The following is a 19,754-nucleotide window of genomic DNA, read 5'->3' on the forward strand; positions in this document are numbered from 1 at the left end:
TGGGCCATGGGGTTTTGGACCAGGTGCAACTGAAGGCAGATTAGGACAAATGGTGAGACCAGGGCCAGTCGGGGCTAGGATGGAATTCAGCATGTTTAGAGGGGCCGAATCATGGGTAGGGGTGTCAGGGCAGATACTAGCGCCTTGGATTGAACCCTTAGTAGCAGGCTTAGTTACTCCTGAAGCCCCTATAGTAGCGGGATTCCCCATTGAGGAGCATGGCTGTGCATTCCCCAGACCTTTGTTGTTTACTAATGAAACTAGTCTATCAGTCCTAGTAGACAGTGATTTTAAGAGGGTATTGATAAGCTGTTCCATATGGGTCTGGAGATCGATTAATAGATGGGTAGCCCAGACGGGAGGTCCAGTAGTGGAAAATAAAGGGCCAGGGTCAGACTGTACAGGATCAGGTGTAGATGCTATTCTCTTAGCCAAATTTTTGGCAGATTTCGACTTCTTAGTTCTAAGGGTTCAAAGTATATGTAAACATGTTTTGGTAGTATCACTCATTCACTTCTAATTCTTTTGCATCTTGTTTTTTTAACAGTGAGCATGGCTGCTGGTCCAGCTGTTGCTTCCATCAGCATTAAAAGTGAGAGAGAGACCTTCATTACAGAGCAGCTCTATTCTGATAGAAGAGAAAGCATCATAGGTACAAGTAAGTCTTCTCTGCATACCTGATTACAATTTTAGAAATAGCAGAGACAGCATGAGCAACTCAATTCGCCATTGGTGCGTTTGGTAGATGGACTAGAAATACTTGGTATCCCTGCACCCCTTTTAGACTGCCTAATTTTGGACTTATTTACTTAGGAAAATATTCATAGTCAATTTTTAAAAATGTGGTGCTTGAAGGTTTGAATTCTGGGGCTTATTTCTATCAGTCAATTAATTTAATTCATTGTGTTGCAGGATAAGTTCTTTGCATACTTGCAGGTTAACTTTCCTGCTGGTGTCTCTATTTGTATGTAAGCATGACAACATGTGAACCTTACTCAAAACCTGAATACAGCACTAACTTTGACTGTTTACCGAATGAGCAAGTGGAATGATATGATAGAACAAAAAGTGCAGTCATAAATAGTGAATTTAAAACTGGCTCATGGATACCTGATGTGCCTTTATTCGTAGGTTCCAAGGTCAGGATTAAAAATTAATAAAGGATGATGGTGTTAAGGAAGGAAAATTAAGAACCTGTAACACCCCTCCTAAACTGCTGGAGTCAACATGTTTCGACCTAAGCGTGCCCCCAATCAGTAGGTCACATTGGTCTTCCTCAGTCCATCTAACAGTCCCAGTCCCAATTAAGAACTACCTTACCTTAATCAGTGATTAAGGAGACGATAATAGATCTATTTGATCTTGACAATGTGGAGAAATTACCGCCCACACGGTAAACACATAGGGGGTTCTTAATTGGGACTGGGACTGTTAGACGTCCTGAAGAAGACCAATGTGACCTACTGATTGGGGGCACGCTTAGGTCGAAACATGTTGACTCCAGCAGTTTAGGAGGGGTGTTACAGGTTCCTAATTTTCCTTCCTTAACACCATCATCCTTTATTCATTTTTAATCCTGACCTTGGAACCTACGAATAAAGGCACATCAGGTATCCATGAGCCAGTTTTAAATTCACTATTTTTGACTGCACTTTTTGTTCTATCACTGTACCCAGTCTTGGACTGACACATTCTGTTGTGAACACTGTTTGTCACCTTCATTTTGTGTTCTGTCTATGTGTTTTATGTTCCCCCTTCCTATGCTCCGTCCTGTGCGTGGCAACGCCAGGGCGTTGTAGCAGACCCGATGATGAAGCATATCACACACATTTGTGTGTGAGTGAGGGCAGTTTTTTCAAACTAGTAACTGTGTCACCGCTCTTCCTCGGTTGTTTAATGTGGTTTTGCCTCTCCACCCCTATATGTGTGTATAATGTACTGATTGCACATGATTTGCCCTTTCATTGGTGCTAATACTCAGATTTCACCCGGTTTGCCTTCAAGATATGCTCAGGGTTCTACTTTGTGAAAATCAAGCTCTGACAAATCCTCTGGGGTTGTGTAATTAGCATCCAAGTTGCAATCCTGATTCTGACTAATGGGAGCTTGTGCTGTAATTGGTGTTTGGGTGAGGGTCAAAATAAGGCCTGTTAGGGCCTGATTTAGAGTTTAGCAGACAAGTACTCCATCACAAACGTGACTAATACCCTGTCTGCCGTATTATAAGTACAGTATGTCCTAAGATACTTGTAATAAGGCAGACAGTATATCCATAAAGTTTGTGATGGGGTACCCATTTGCCAAACTCTAAATCAGGCCCTTAGTGTTTTCTTTACAGACATTTATAAGAGCAATTCAATAAGCATCTGTGCTTTGATTATATTTTAGCACTTGTCAAGATTTGTGCCTTGAGCATGTCTACTGTGTACCGAGGTAATGATTAAAATGACAGGTTTCACTCTCTTTTCACAACCATAACGTTTTCGGAATGCCTCTGAGACATTGATGGAGGAGTTTCATACATCACCAGGACTTAGACACAGAAAGCTTTTCCCCCATTATTGTTAGCTTGGTTTTGTCAATTTTCTGGAGCAGACAATCAACCAACAGAAGCTGACATCTAAATGCCCCACACTTTAGCACACTTTAAGCAATGGGTGAATCATATTCTTTCCACTTCACATGGAAATGATGCTTTCTGTAATGCCAAGCTTGTGGTTGTCTATTCTCTGTAGCGTATCTCTCCAGTCCAAAGAGACATTTGTTAGATATTATTTTCTAATCAGTATTGCCTCTCCAAGCCAGTGGTACCTCACCTGGCAGCCAAACACCTGAGGTCAGCCATCTGTCGGATCGGATCTGATATTCTGACTGTAGAACTAGGCACATTCAAACCTATTCACCAACAAGCCATGTTTGCCTATAAGGAAAACTGGAGAAATCCCTCTTCTGACAGGCATAGGAATACCCTCTAGCTGTGCAAGTTTGCCTCTGATCACCTTATGGATTCATTTTATTAATTGTAGAGTCATTTGCTTTTTCAATCAATCAATCAATCAGTAGATTTGTAGAGCTCTACTTGTAACTTTGAGGGAATCCAGGTGCTTCCTATCTTCTATATTCCCCTACCCATCACCTCCAATTGTTCTAGCCCTTTAAAGTGGCCTCTAACGGAGTGTCGTCTTGAGTGACTTAGAGATGGCAACACTCGTTTGATGAGGAGCTGAAGTTGGGCCCCCACACCAGTGGCCCAAGGAAGTGCGGATCCTGGGGCGAATGTAAGAGTTTTGTAAATGAACTTTTAAATATCCCATTCTATTTGGCTCTAAAAGTGATATCGAACAATATGGTCCATTGATGTACAGTTGGTTTCACTTTTTCACAACAGGATTTCCATTTCTTACCACTGAGGTGCATGCAAGTTTGAGCAATATTCAAGACACAGAGAGAGAAGAGAGTTCCTTCTGTATTAGCTCTGGTAAGTTGTACTCATTTCTACTATACTAAATTTTTCATTTTTAAATTGCTACTAAACATTAAGGGCATGATTATGACTTTTGGTGTTGCGGGAGTGGGCCGCATGCCACGGCCACACTCCCCCTCTGCCTAGAATCGCCACCACCCACCAGATTCCAAGTAATTTTGTGGTCTGGAGGGTCAGGCAGCATGCCAGTCCCTCAGCGGTGCTGTTTAAAGGCTCATTGTGGGCCAGAAACAGCAGAGCCGCGGGACGGCAAGTGCACATTCCTGTTCAGGAAGAAATGCACCATGTTGTGCATTTCTTCCTGTGCAGTAACCAGTGGTGCAGGAATACAGGGGGGCACAACATGTGCCCCCCTGCATGCACCACGTGCACAAGGGCAAGAGGGGACCCTGTAGGGCCCCTCTTCTTTCCTCACTACCAGCCTTTTCATGTAGGAAGAACCTCCATGAGTGCGCTACCGGTGAGGAAATTCATAACATGATGGCGGTGCCTATCGGCACCACCAAGCATATTTTGGTCCTGAAGACTGCTGCACCACCATCAGGGAACAGCGGTTCCCTGGCAGCTGTGGCAGTGAAATGCCAGTCCGACAGCTCACCTCATAATAGGGCTTTTGAACTGCTGGTGTGGCGGTGGCTGAACCGCCACTGCTGCGCCCCCACGAGCCTGGCTGTCCATGGACCGCCAAACTTGTAATAAGGCCCTTAGTAACCCAGCTGTCACTACTTCCCTTTATTGGTGTAACTGACAGTGTGAGTGTACCATTCACACTTCAACATACATACATACATACTCAGACCTGTCAAGAACAAACCAGAAACACCTTGCTCTATGCCCTTCACATTCTGCTCTGCTCTGAGCCACTCTCAACATTTCCAACTTCCGTGCCTTCTGGTGACTTTTCTGAAGACACTAAAATTTGCTGAGCAGCAGCCATGTTTTATGCACCCGCTCAGCAAACTTTATTGTTTCTCAAAACAAAGTTCAAAAGCAGAAGTTTGTTTTCGAAATACAAAGAAAACAATGGCTTTGAGACCTCAAAGTTTGAATTGCAGGGTGTGGGGTAGTTTCTATTTTTTGCTAATGAGGACCGCCAGCCTTTTCACATTGTTCACCTGTTAGGAATGCCGATTTCCGGTTGGTTAAGGCTTGCGCCAAAGCCAGGCAGAAACCACCATTCTAAGTCAGGGCAAGGAAGTCACCCGCCAAGATAACCCTTGCTCACCCTCTTGGTAGCTTGGCACGAGCAGTCAGGCTTATCTCAGAGGCGATGTGTAAAGCGTTTGCGCGCGCACCCAGCAACAACACCCAAGGTCCACCACAAAGGAAACTCCACACAAGGTTATATACAAAAATAGCCTTTGTTTTATACCAAACACATTAGATAATAAACACACACTTTACAATGTGCCATAGGCACGGGCGGAATTTACAGGGGATTATGTACATGGTACAGGGCCACATGGACCACTGTCAGTAATAAGCACTTTGTAGGAATAAAACTTAGCACATAGCACATATAATAACTGTAGCACCAAATAGCAAATGTAGCACACAACCAGTAACCACTGGTAAAAGGTAAGTACCACCTACGCATAAAGGAGTATAGGCCAGAAGCTTTACACATGATGCATGAAGACACATTCAGCGGTGTAGGTAAGAAGACATTACACATTAGGCAGGTAATCACATATTGCTCAAAGATCACATAGGGCCAAACACATGTACCCCACGCAAGTGCACAACACCAGAACTGTCCCCCAGGCCAACTGGCCTCTCAGGGGCTGAAACGCCCTTTGTCCAAAATGTTGGGCAGGTTGCGCGGGCAGCCAAAGAATAAGGTGCAAGGGCCTAAACATAGCAGCTGCCCACTAAGTGCTGGGCAGCTGTAGCAGGGAGCCTGGCACCAGCGTGCCTCCTGGCTCTCCTGTGGGGCTCTGAACAACAATGGGGCCCAAGGACACGTGGGAGCCTCGTGGGCTCGAGAACTCAACTGCCCCCTTCGTTGGAGCCACGGGACTCTAATGAATACAATTCCCTGGTGGGGCCTCGGGGCTCTAAATAGATGTACCTGGGACGTTGGAGCCTCTCGTGGGCTCTGGAAAGGAATGCCCCTGTGACGTTGGAGTCCCGCTCGGGGGACTCAAAATTAACCAAATATGCCCCTATTGTTGGTAGAGCCTCGGGGCTCTAAATGCACACTGCGCCCGGGAGCCTCTCAGGCCAATGACTCACTCCCAGAACTCCCCCCACCCCCACCCAGCCCGTCGACACTCACCGGGCTCGGGCCCTCCAGGCAGGGAGGCAGTTCCAGTGGCGGTCCTTCTGGCGCCCAGCAGCAGCAGGCCCCCTCCAAGATAGGATCAAGCAAGAGAACCACTTGTAAGGGGTCACAGCCCCTTTTTATGCATATAACTCCTTTGTCTAGGCTGCAGGGCAGAGACATCAGACACTCTACAGGAGGTGGAGCCAGCATTGTGCAAGTTAAGTACCGCCCTGGAGCACCTTGTTGTGCTCAGCCCCTCTCACAATTCACTGGCCAGGCTAGGATCATCAGTCGAACCGCAGGGGGCGGAGCAAGCATTGTGTGGGGAAAGCCCAGCCCTATTCAGGTCCCAGGTGCATTCCTCCCTCACATCAATCATGCTGATCTCTAAACTCACCACCGGGGCAGACCCATCCTGACTCCCGGAGCCAGGCTCACCATCCAGCGCCAGCTAAACACAAGCCAGACAACCAATTCACATAAATTACACAGACATGCCAACTTCTAGAAGTGCTCAAGGCATCATTTTTATCAACATTCTGAGAAGTATACGGCAATTATAGTTTACAGTTAATATCAGCACTGCAATTTATAAATAACACGTGACAGCCCAAAGTTGTACAAGGTGCACGAGTGCAAAGGTGAGTGACACTACGGCGACACAAGTGACAGTGAGAACAGCGTGGACGGCGCAAAGTGTATTGTGAGCAAATATGTACAGTGAATAAAAACAGAGTGGTTTCAAAATAGTTCAGGATGGTTATTATTCATTTTCCATTTTTTGCGAAAACCACTGTGTGAGGGGCGCCTAAAATCTTGCTGGAAAGTCGACGGCGTTTCGATCCGTAAGTGTTAGGATCATCATCTGGCCAGTGGGGCTGGAAGCAGTACTGTATGGGAGGGAAGGGGGCAAAAATGAGTGACAGGCAAGGTCGGTAGTCCATAGGGCTGGGTAAAGCGAGAGGGAGTGTAATGCTCATCGTCTGGCAACTGGTTGATAGCAAGGATGGGCAGATGTGCGGAAGAAGTTCCGCGGGTCGAGGATCTGTCTGGGTGCCTCGAGGGACGTCCCGTTGCAGAGTAACTACAGGGTCCGAAATCACATCATCAGTACCTCAAGTGCATGGGAGCTGGGGAATGAGAAGGAAAACCAAATCAGGGTGGAGAGCTTGAGGGAAACGCGCCTCGGGAGCCAGAGGTGAGGAGCAGGAAGGAAACTTACCAAGGGTTAGGAGTGTATTCAAGGATTATCCAGAGCTGTGTGGTCCATGGATAGGCAAGCACTGATCTCAGCGTGATCGGTGGGATGAGGAGAGTCGATCTGTTGAGAATGGGAGAGGGGTCAGCGATCAGAGTCGATCAGGAGGCTATCGGTTCAAAATATGGGCGGTTAGACACCGGCGACAAGCATCACCGGTCCTCGAGGTAAGGGCGAGCTAGTAAAGCGCTGTCCTTATGTTGCTATGGCAATCCCGTGCATCGGAAAAAGCTAAATAGAGATAGGGCGGGAGGGCCTACCCGATGACGTGTAGCTGCTCAGAAAGGTAGAACTGCAGGGATAGGGGGAGAAGGCGGGGTGGGGGAAGAGGGCAGGACTCCTGTCAGGGAGGCAGCTTGGGAATTGAAGCTGTCGTGTTCGTAAGGCATGTCAGAAACTGGACAATGCCAAGGCGAGGAGTCAGCAAGGTGGTCAGAGTGTGAATGCAATTGGCAGCGGATGTAAAGCATATGACTCGCGGAGGGGTGCCTATACAAAAATTGTCAAAGTGTTTAACAGAGTCCGAAAGGTACATGCATAATATTTACATTGTGGCACCATGATAGAACATACATTGGTAGTATTAAACAGAGGTACAGTGGATTAACAGAAGTACGGTAAAATACTGATTAAAGGCAATGTCTATCTGGAGGGTGGCGTGGCCCAGGTGTGGGAGGAGCGGGCAACCCTTTATTTCAGAAGGTCAGGGAGTGAGAACAGGGAATCAGGGTGTCAGATGGTAATGGTGCTATTCCACTCATCAATGGTATTTAATCCGTTGTTAACGAAGTCACAAAGGGTCATCCACCTGCATTCACTCTTGTTTAAGAGGGATCTGATGTCACCACCTCTTGTGGGTAGTGTCATTTGTTCGATCACTTGCCATTTCATGTCTGTGTCCTTGTGGCGATTTTTTCCAGGTAGTGGTTCACAATGGTGCTGTGGCCACTTTGCAATTAATACGGCTTTTGTGTTGCACACTTCTGTTTTTGATGGTTTGTGTAGTTTGGCCGATGTAGATAAGTTCACATGGGCATTCAATGGCATAGATCACATTGGTGGATCTGCAGCTAGTGTGGTTTCTCAGGGTATGAGTTCTGTCTTTGTATCTGAACACCTTGTTGTTGGTAGTAAGTTCACACACCGAACAGCTCTGGCGGCAAACCCCATTCTGCAGTGATGCTGTGGTGATCTGGTGTTTTTTCTGGCCAGGTAATTTCACGCCCCAGGTGGGATGACAGATTATCTCCTCTTTGGTAAGAGAAGAGAGGTTCATCTTTGAAGAGTTCAAAGGGACGGAGGATAGACCAGTTCTTTTTGATTATTTTGCCCACTTTGTTGCTACTAGGGCTGAATTTGGATATAAATGGAATTCTCTTTAGGGGTTGTTTAGTTTGGCTAGTGAGGAAATACCACGCTCTTTTTCGGGTCTTGAGACCAATCGTTTGGGGTATCCTCTGGCGATGAGTTTTTTGGTCAGAACATCAGCCTCCCTGAAGTAGTCTGCACGCCACTTACAGTTTCGCCTAATTTGGAGAAATTGTCCAAATGGCAAACCATCTCTGAGTCCTCTCGGGTGGTAACTAGCATATTGGAGTAATGTGTTTCTTTCCGTCGGTTTACGGAACAAGCAGGTTCCCAGTTTGCCCTCCTCGGCTTGAATGGTGACGTCTAGAAAGGGCAAGTCGTTCTGCTTACATTCACTTGTGAAGCGGAGATGTTCCTGCGACCGATTCAACCAGTCAATAAAGGACATGAGCTTCATTGGTACCGTTCCAAAGTAGCAGGATGTCATCTATATATCGATGCCACAAGTTTATATTGTCGTGGAATGGATTGGTAGGTTGAAGGAGTAGGGTCTTCTCCAGGTGATGGACATACAGTATGGCAAAGTTAGGGGCAAAGCAAGCGCCCATAGATACTCGCTTGATCTGTAAATAAAAAGTGTCTCTGTAAAGAAAATAGTTATTTTGAAGTGCAATGCGTGAAAGACCCATGATGAAGTGTGTTGGAATTTTGGCGGGTTGGGGTCTGGAGTGGAGGAGAGTTTCGATCACTTGTAGACCTTCAGGGTGGGGGATATTCGTGTATAAAGACTCGATGTCTAGTCCTGCCATGAGATTTTGTTCTGTCGTAGTCCAGGTTTTCGATGGTATTGATGAGGTCTGTGGTGTCCCTAATGAATGTATCCGTGAGGGGGACAAATTCTTTGAGAATGGCATCAATGTATTTACCTACAGGTTCTAGAATTGATCCACAACCGGACACAATGGGCCTACCAGGTGGGTTGTTAAGGTCCTTGTGGATTTTTGGTAAAACGTATATGACAGGTGTGCGTGGATGGGGGTTGTTGAGAAAAAGAAATTCCTTGTGGGTTATCACATCCATCAATTTGGCTTGTTCAGTCACGTCCATGATCTTCTTTCTGATCTCTTGTAGCGGGTCTTTAGTAAGTGGGCAGGAGTGTTCGGCATTGTTGAGTTGGCGTTTGATTTCTCCACTTTCAGCACATTCGAACTTAACAAAAAAGCCACGAAAATCCAAAAGGATAACTTTTAGAAGTGGCACTTACACATTAGACGCAATAATGCTGCACGCATCATCGCGCAGCATTTAATCACACGAGTCCACACATACCAAACTCGACCCTGCACTCCCCACAAATCAGGAACTAACATGGACACATACATTCCCCATGCATTCCTAGGGTAGGGCAGGCCAACCTTACCACACGCATGCACAAACTTTACCCTGGGACACAGTGGTAAAGTGCGCAGAAGCCAAAAATCACCAACACCAGGTCACATTTAAAAGCAAAAAGTTCAGGGGTGAACCTGCCAGAAGGGCGAAGTCCAACGTCACCTTTTATAGTGCAGACGTTCTGTGGTATTCAGACGGATGGTCCAATGCCTCTGAGGCCCTTGGTCTAATGTTTCTGCTGACCGTACCAGTGGGGTCTCCGCTGGTAAAAACATAAATGTTCGCCCGACTCAAATTAGAGTATGATTTTCCGCATAACTTTGGCTGACAGGGCACTCTGCTACAGAGTACCCTGTCCACCAAACTCTAAATAGCTCCCTTTGTTCTGGATGGCTCCAGCCTAGAAGAAGCTAACTGGCCTGCATCTGGAAATCCTTGAGTGTCTCAGAAAAGATGTTCTTTACACAGTCCTTTTCTGCACGTACTACCCTCTTCACAGGTCTTTCCAGATTAAAGAATCTGAATTGTGTGGTCATCATCTGTTCTCTCCTAGTATACAGATCTATAATTTATAAAAACACTCTGTAGTTAAAGAGGTCCACTCAGGAAAGTTGTATTTCAAGATGTTTATTCCATGAAGATAACAAGTAGTAAGGTACAGGACATCATGTAGTTATGTTGTAGATCAGAGCCCCACCGGGAGCTGCCTGTCAGTTGCTCAGCTCATGACCAACTGTTACTCTGCCTCTCACCGTCCCAACATTCCGACGCATCATTAGACTCCAACATTCCAATGAGTCAGAGCTCAGACACTGTCTGAGCAGGGAAGGTAAAACACCTTACAATAAATATGCAGGATACTACACACTCCTAATGGCACAGCTTTCCAGACAACGCCAATGATATTACCCAATTCAGGTTCCTCTTCCTACTGTCCTTACTCATTCTTCCGCCTGGAAATCTGACACCCTAACTGCCATAGGCCCCGGCACTGCTTTCCTACTGTAGGATAGCCTGTATGCCATCCATAACAAGCTCCCCCTTCAATATTCCCAGTCATTTTTATGTCACCAAACAGTATTCTCTCTTTTACTTTGGTAAGCTTTCTCCATTGTACGTTTGCAATGGCATGCACTGTGCTCTTGTTCTTAGACACACATGTACATAAGACTGTTATCTTATTACAGGACATGAAGGTGCCACTGTGGGCATCAATGAAGTTGGAGAACTGTATCCTCTCAACGTCGAGGACTGTGGGAAAAGAGAAAGCATTCACAGTACCTTGGGTAAGGAAGGCACAATGTATGGATATGATTACAACTATAAAATGTCTCAACAACCAAAACTATTTTATGCTCATGTCTTGATAGAATGCAATCAAAATACAACTCTATATATTTATTCAATGGGGTAGCAATTGTTGATTAAAATTAAAGACTTTGCTTGGTTTACTCAGAGTAGCACCCTCAAAAGCACATCATTGGCCTCACCACCTGATCCAACTTGCTCTTTTTAGGTCTCGCTGAGCCAGCGCATGCGCTGCTCGGAGAGATATTTAGTAGGTGAGTTTTCGAAGTGCTACTGGCTGGCCTAGCGCTTGCGTTCACGCGCGCAGCTGCCATCTGTCTCCTCCGTCACTGGTCATTAAGTTACTTGTTTTTATTTCCCGTGCTTTCCCCTCTGCTTCAGTTCGATCACTTTCATTTGAATCCAAATGTAAATTACCATGGTGTGCAAACTTTTTCAAGTTGCATCAAAATAGTCTGTGTACCTCCAGTCCTTTGCCTGATAAATTAGAAATTGTAAGCCCTGTATGAATTTCTAAGGAAACTACACCGGTGCCATCCATCTAAACTGAGAAAAACCAAAGGGGATGATGGACGGAGTGTTGACAATACAAACACTCACCCCCAGTCAACTGATCTGGGTTTAATCCATCACCGTTCTTTAGCTCACTCCGCCACCCCAGTTCAGACATGGCCATATGCAAATCAGTCTGACCCTGTGCCTCATGGGAACAGTCCAGCCCGAACTGCCAAGCCATGTCTTCCCTGAACCGGAATCAAGCTTCCCTGGACCGGAATCAAGCTTCCCAGGACCGGTTTCTGTCATTACAGCCGTCTTCAGCCGGGCTTGCTTGAATCTAGTGGCAAAGTGAGCAAGGGACTCACGCCTGAGCATACCCTGCCAACTTAGGGCGAACAAAGAAAAACCAAAGGGGATGATAAACGGAGCGTTGACTATACAAATACTCACCCCCAGTCAACTGATCTGGGTTTAATCCATCACCGTTCTTTAGCTCACTCCGCCACCCCAGTTCAGACATGGCCATATGCAAATCAGTCTGACCCTGTGCCTCATGGAAACAGTCCAGCCCGAACTGCCAAGCCATGTCTTCCCTGGACCGGAATCAAGCTTCCCAGGACCGGTTTCTGGCATTACAGCCGTCTTCAGCCGGGCTTGCTTGAATCCAGTGGCAACATGAGTAAGGGACTCACGTCTGAGCATACCCTGCCAACTTAGGGCGAACAAAGAAAAACCAAAGGGGATGATGGACGAAGCGTTGACAATACAAACGCTCACCCCCAGTCAACTGATCTGGGTTTAATCCATCACCGTTCTTTAGCTCACTCCGCCACCCCAGTTCAGACATGGCCATATGCAAATCAGTCTGACCCTGTGCCTCATGGGAACAGTCCAGCCCGAACTGCCAAGCCATGTCTTCCCTGGACCGGAATCAAGCTTCCCAGGACCGGTTTCTGGCATTACAGACGTCTGCAGCCGGGCTTGCTTGAATCCAGTGGCAAAGTGAGCAAGGGACTCACGTCTGAGCATACCCTGCCAACTTAGGGCGAACAAAGAAAAACCAAAGGGGATGATGGACGGAGCTTTGACAATACAAACACTTGCCCCCAGTCAACTGATCTGGGTTTAATCCATCACCGTTCTTTAGCTCACTCCGCCACTCCAGTTCAGACATGGCCATATGCAAATCAGTCTGACTCCGTGCCTCCTGTGAACAGTCCAGCCCAAATTGCCAAGCCATGTCTTCCCTAGACCGGAATCAAGCTTCCCAGGACCGTTTTCTGGCATTACAGCCGTCTTCAGCCAGGCTTGCTTGAATCCAGTGGCAAAGTGAGCAAGGGACTCACGTCTGAGCATACCCTGCCAACTTAGGGCGAACAAAGAAAAACCAAAGGGGATGATGGACGGAGCGTTGACAATACAAACACTCACCCCATGTCAACTGATCTGGGCTTAATCCATCACCGTTCTTTAGCTCACTCCGCCACCTCAGTCAGACATGGCCATATGCAAATCAGTCTCACCCTGTGCCTCATCAGGTCCCTGTACTGTAGTATATATTTACACCACTGTAACCGACCAGCCTTTATACCATACTCTGCACCACACATTTGTTGGAGTACTTTCCACTCAGTTCTTTAAATGTGCTGTTGTTAATCATTCTTCAGTCAGCTGATAACCCTACTTCATTTTACTACTCCCTGGCGACTTTTTTTGGTCAAGCACTGGCCCTTTGTAATAACTTATTGGTCTCAAACTTTGTAGTCTCTTCCGTGCACGACCACGTATTTACTCAACTCGTCAATGCCTACCAACTATACAAATAGGTATCGGGCCTAATTTAATTGCTCCCAACACGCAACTTGCATGGATTACAGTATGCACACACAACCAGACACACACAACCACACACACACACAACCACACACACAACCACACACACAACCACACAAAACCACACACAACCAAACACAAAACCGCAACCACACCCACACAACTACACCCGCAACCACACACAACCACATATACTACCACACACACAACCACACACACAACCACACACACAACCACAACCACACACACAATCACACCCAACCACCCAACCACAACCACATACAACCACACAACCACACACACACCCACATACACAACCACAACCAACCACACACAACCACACACAAACACACACAACCACACACACAATCACACACACAAACACTCAAAACCACACGCACAACCATACCCACAACCACACCCCACAACCACACAGAACCACACACACAATCACATACACACAGAACCACACACACAACCACACACACAACCACACACACAACCACACACACATCCACACACACACACCATCACACACTCACACACAACCACACACACACAACCACACACATACACACAACCACACACATACACACAACCACACAACCACACACACAACCACAAACACAACCAAACACACACAACCACACACACAAAACCACACACACAACCACACAAAGCCACACACAAACACAACCCCATACACCCACAACCACTCACACAACCACACACGCACACACAACCACTCACACAACCACACACGCACACACAACCATACACACACCACCACACACACAAGCGTGCACCCACACAATCACAACCAACCACACACACAACCACTCACAACCACACACACAATCACAACCACACACACAACCCCAACCACACATACACAACCACACACACACACACACAACCACACACACAAAACTACTCACACAACCACACAATCACAACCAACCACATAACCACACACACACACAATCACAACCATACACAACCACACACACAATCACTGAAGTACTAGAAAAATATACCATGGAGCTATACTTACCAATAGCCCTTATATCTCATTTACCATACATAAATCAGTCGGCAATGGAAAAGGTTTAAATCTTTTATTTTGCAAAGTGCCCTGTACAGGGGAGCCTCCCTCTGGTCACAGCTCGCAAAGGTGTGCAGAGGAGACTGCTGTATTACGTTCAAAACAGGGCATATATACTTTCGACATACCTCATAGAAACCTCGTACATGGAAAAGTACCAGTTCAAGAGAGACCAACAGGACCACCCATATAAGGCACAATAGATTGGTTCGAAACTCTGCTAAAGCTATTCCGGGGGTAGGTCAGTAAAGGTGCCTCCCTTTCGTTCTGGTGCATGGGAGTACAGGCATGGCGCCTGCAGGAATGTGCTCGTCCTACAAGAAAGAGCAGATGTGACCTTGGGTTTCCTAAGTTAGAATCAATGCTCTGTTCATGGCCTAGGCCGATCTTTCAGACTCTCCTCTTAGCAGCATGTCACATGTTTTCCTTACTCAAGAAAAGAGGCCTCGAGAAACAAAACCAAGATGGCGTTTGTTCAAATCTGGCCCGATTCATAAGATGTAAGTGGTTCGAGTGTATTTACAAGGGGCTTTTATCGAAGTTGCAGATATATATTGGATATGTTATGACACCATTATATAGTATCAATTTTATATTCCTTCAATCACAACCAAACACAACCACACATACACACAACCACACACACACAACCACACACACAACCACACACAACCATACACACAATCACGCACACACAACCACACACGCACACAACCACACACATATACAACCGCAAACACAACCACAACCATACACACAACCACACACACCCACAACCACACACACAACCACACCCACAAACAACCACACAAACCCACACACACAACCACGACCATACACACACACAACCACACACACAACCACAATCACCCACACACACCACCACACACACACACACAACCACACACACAACCACACACACAACAACTCACACCCAACCACACACACTCAACCACACACCCACACAATCACAACCAACCACACAACCACACACATACAATCACAACCACACAATCGCAACCACACACACAATAACAAACACACACACAACCACAGCCACACACAACCACACACAACCACACACACAACCACACACATACAACTACACATACACACAACCACACACACACAACCACACAAACACACCCACACACACACAACCACATCCAACCCCACACACAATCACACATACACACCCACACACACACAACCACACCCACACACCCACACACTCAACCACACCCACCCACACAACCACACACACATCCACACAACCACACACACAACCACACACACAACCACACACTCAAGCACACAACCACACATACAACTACACACACACACACAACCACACACACACAACCACACACACACACCCACACACACAACCACACAGGCAACTCAACAGAAATGGGATGATAAGGATTCTGAATTCCAGCTTGAATAGGGGGGACATTACATGTAAGTTTGTCTTCCAATGTTATGAGTCTGTTCTCCATAGTGGGATACAAATTGAGAAAAGACTCTCAGTTGTTGTTAGACGGGGACCCGGAGGGTCGGCCGAGGACAGGGGGAGAGGCCTCCGGTGAGGGCCGTCTCCAGCGATCGTACAGACGAGTAGCTTCCCCCCCACAGATGGACACCACACAAGGATGAGGTCAACACTCTTTATATACGATTCTTGAAGCAAGGTTATCAGCGATACAGTGAGGTCAGGACACGAGGGTCCTCTTAATTCTAGCCTCTGCAGGGAAAAGGGTAGCGGGACAGTCTTGGTACCGGTCTGGTACGGGGGTGGCAAGATGGGTAGCTTACAATCCTCGAGCTCGGAGTTCTGGAAGGTCGGGCCGCGGCAGCGCCAGCAGGCTAGGATGATAAGTCTCACTTGAGAAGGGCCGCGGCAGCGCCAGCAGGCAAAGGCGATGGTTCACACAAGGATGGGCCGCGGCAGTGCCAGCAGGTCCCGACGAGATGTAGGTTGCAGAGGGCCGCGGCAGCGCCAGCAGGCAGGAACGATGTTTCACAAGGATGGGCCGCGGCAGCGCCAGCAGGTCCCGACGAAGGTGTAGGTTGCAGAGGGCCGCGGCAGCGCCAGCAGGCAGGAACGATGGTTCACGAGGATGGGCCGCGGCAGCGCCAGCAGGTCCCGACGAAGGTGTAGGTTGCAGAAGGCCGCGGCAGCGCCAGCAGGCAGGAACGAGGATTCACAAGGCAGGGCTGCGGCAGCGCCAGCAGTCCGTCAAGGATGAGTTCTTCAAGGTGTCTCTCGACTCCAGGATACAACTGCCTTCCTGCTCTGGAGCTGCCCCAGTTATAGATCTGGCGCCCTTTGATGTCCAGACCCTCGCTCTTGGAGGTCGGGAGGTCCGGGATGAGGGAGTCCAGACACCCAGCAGGGGGGTGGAGCCAGCGCCCGGGGAGGCTGGGGGCGATCGGCACCTGGCGGGGGAGAGCCATCGACACCCCTCTCTCCCATTGACCTGCCAAGTGGTCCGTTCACCTCCTGGGTGGATGGTGGTGCCTCGATGTCGGGGCCCGGCCAGGCCCAGGGTTGGGGTCGAGCTGAGGCCACGCGGCTTCGTGGTGCAGTGTCCAAGATGGCGGCTGGGCCGGGGCAATGCTGCTGATGGCGGCCCGGGCCGGCCGATGTCGAGGTGTTCGGGAGCAGGCGTCCCGTGGGCGACGTGTTGCGGGTTGCTTCTGTGGGTAGCCGGGGTGGTTCTTCTGGGTACACCGGGAGAGCCGGTGTTCGGGCCTTATTATGCGGGGAGGGAGCGGCCCCTTCACGAGGCCTGTCCAACATGTGTCCCCCCCCAGCTGAAGGCAGGGAGAGTCACCCATCTTCTTGGGTACTCTCCTCGCCGAGGCGGAAGAAGCGTGACAGGCCGTCCGCGTTGGCGTGGTCCTGGCCAGGGTGATGCTCCACAGAGAAGTCCATCCCTTGCAAGGAGATGGACCATCGCAACAGTTTTGGGTTCTCCCCCCGCATCTGCATCAGCCATTGCAGGGGTCGGTGGTCTGTCTGTACCCTGAAATGGGTACCGAAGAGGTAGGGCCGGAGTTTCTTGAGGGCCCATACCACTGCGAAGGCCTCCCGCTCGATGGTGCTCCAGCGCTGTTCTCGAGCCAGCAGGCGTTGGCTGATGAAGGCCACTGGTTGGTCGACTCCCTCGGCGTTGAGTTGAGAGAGTACTGCCCCAACGCCATGATCTGAGGCGTCAGTCTGGATGATGAATTCCCGGCTGTAGTCTGGGGCCTGGAGCACGGGGGCGGTGCACATGGCGGCCTTCAATTTCTCGAAGGCCGCTTGACAGTCCGGAGTCCAGTTGACGGTTTTGGGGTTTTTCTTGGATGTGAGTTCTGTGAGGGGCCCCACAATGCTGCCATAGTCCTTTACAAACCGCCGGTAGTATCCGGTGAGCCCTAGGAAGGCTCGGACCTCGGTTTGGGTGATAGGAGGTTGCCAGGACTGGATGGCAGCGATCTTGAGCTGAAGAGGGGCCACCAGACCGCTCCCCACTTGGTGTCCGAGATAGGTCACGGACCCCTGGCCAATCTGACATTTGCTGGCTTTGATGGTGAGGCCGGCCTGCTGGAGGGCGTGCAGGACTTCTCGGAGGTGGTGAAGGTGGTCTGCCCAGTGACAACTGTATACAGCGATATCGTCCAGGTAGGCGGCGCTGAATTCTTCGAGGCCCGCCAATACCTGGTTCACGAGTCGTTGGAAGGTAGCTGGAGCGTTTTTCATGCCGAATGGCATCACTTTGAAGTGGTAGTGGCCATCCAAGGTAGAGAAGGCGGATCGTTCTTGGGCCCTGGGGGTGAGACCGATCTGCCAGTAGCCTGCTGTTAGATCGAAGATGCTCAGATAGCGGGCAGCCCCCATGCGGTCAACCAGCTCATCCGCCCGGGGTATGGGGTGAGCGTCGGTTCGGGTAACAGCGTTCAGGCCCCGATAGTCTACACAGAACCGGAGCTCGGGGCGACGCCCGGGGCGGCAGCCTTGGGGACCAGTACGACTGGGCTGGCCCAGGGGCTGTCGGATGGCTCGATCACTCCTAGGGCCAGCATTTTAGAGACTTCGTCCTGGATGCAGGTGCGCACCCGATCTGGCACTCGGTACGCCCTGTGTCGAATAGGTGGACTATCCCCAGTGTCCACGTCGTGAAGGCACCAGGGGGTGACCCCTGGGGTGAGGGAGAACAGGTTCGCAAATTGTAGCAGGAGAGCCCTACAGTCTTGGCGTTGTTCCGGGGACAAGGCCTCGGAGAGTCTGACCCCTTCCACTGAGCCATCTTTTTCACGGGTCCTCAGTAGGTCAGGGAGGGGCTCGGAGTCGTCTTCTGTCCCACTATCTGTTGCCATAAGTAGGCTGAGCTCCGAGCGTACGAAGTGGGGTTTGAGTCTGTTGGCGTGGAGGACTCGGAAGGGGCTCCGGGGGGACTCCATGTCTATTAGGTAGGTGACAGGGCCCTTGCGCTCTATCACCTTGAAGGGTCCTGTCCATTTGTCCTGCAGGGCACAAGGTTCGACTGGAGACATCACCCATACTTGCTGGCCTGGTTCGAACTCGATGGAGGAGGCATGTTGATCGTACCATTTCTTCATGTCCTCCTGACTGGCCTCAAGGTTGGCTTTGGCGAGTTCCCTGAATCGCCGGGTCTGGTTGCGGGGGGTCAGGAGATACTTATATACGTCCAGGGGGGTCTTCTGGGGGGCCATCTCCCATCCTTCCTTGACCAGGCTGAGGGGGCCCCGGACGGGGTGTCCGTACAGGAGCTCGAAGGGGCTGAAGCCGAGGGATTTCTGGGGAACTTCTCGATAGGCGAAGAGGAGGCACGGGAGCAGCACGTCCCATTGGCGACGTAGGGGTTCTTCCAGGCCCATGATCATTCCCTTGAGAGTGCGGTTAAACCGCTCGACCAGTCCGTTTCCTTGCGGGTGATAAGGGGTCGTGAACCGGTAGGTGACCCCGCACTGCTGCCAGAGAGACCTCATGTACTTTGAGATAAAGTTCGTGCCCCTGTTGCTGACGACCTCCCGGGGGAAGCCCACTCGAGAGAAGATCCCCATTAGGGCTCGGCCTACCACGGGTGCTGTCACGGTCCGAAGAGGAATGGCCTCGGGATAGCGGGTGGCGTGGTCCACCAGCACTAGGATGAACCGGTGCCCCTGGGCCGTTCGGGGGTCTAGGGGCCCCACAATGTCTATTCCCACCCGTTCGAACGGGGTGGTGACGACGGGAAAGGGTTGCAAGGGTGCTTTGATCTTTCGGCCGCTCTTCCCGCTGGCCTGGCAGGTG

At 49.3% G+C, this 19,754-nt stretch overlaps 1 protein-coding gene across 4 annotated transcripts in view; it reads left to right on the forward strand.

Annotated features, from left to right (window-relative positions):
• Positions 1-19,754, forward strand: part of LOC147748342 (uncharacterized) — a 158,068-nt gene that overhangs the window by 99,563 nt on the left and 38,751 nt on the right. For all 4 annotated transcript variants that reach the window (XM_086960446.1, XM_086960468.1, XM_086960457.1 and 1 more), the window contains 3 exons: positions 548-658; positions 3,389-3,478; positions 10,896-10,994. In XM_086960446.1, coding sequence (XP_086816572.1) covers positions 548-658; positions 3,389-3,478; positions 10,896-10,994 — 300 coding nt within the window. The remainder of the gene's footprint in view (positions 1-547; positions 659-3,388; positions 3,479-10,895; positions 10,995-19,754) is intronic.

The sequence above is a fragment of the Lissotriton vulgaris genome, chromosome 1_1, assembly GCF_964263255.1.
Source record: "Lissotriton vulgaris chromosome 1_1, aLisVul1.2, whole genome shotgun sequence".
In the NCBI taxonomy this organism is placed as follows: domain Eukaryota; kingdom Metazoa; phylum Chordata; class Amphibia; order Caudata; family Salamandridae; genus Lissotriton; species Lissotriton vulgaris.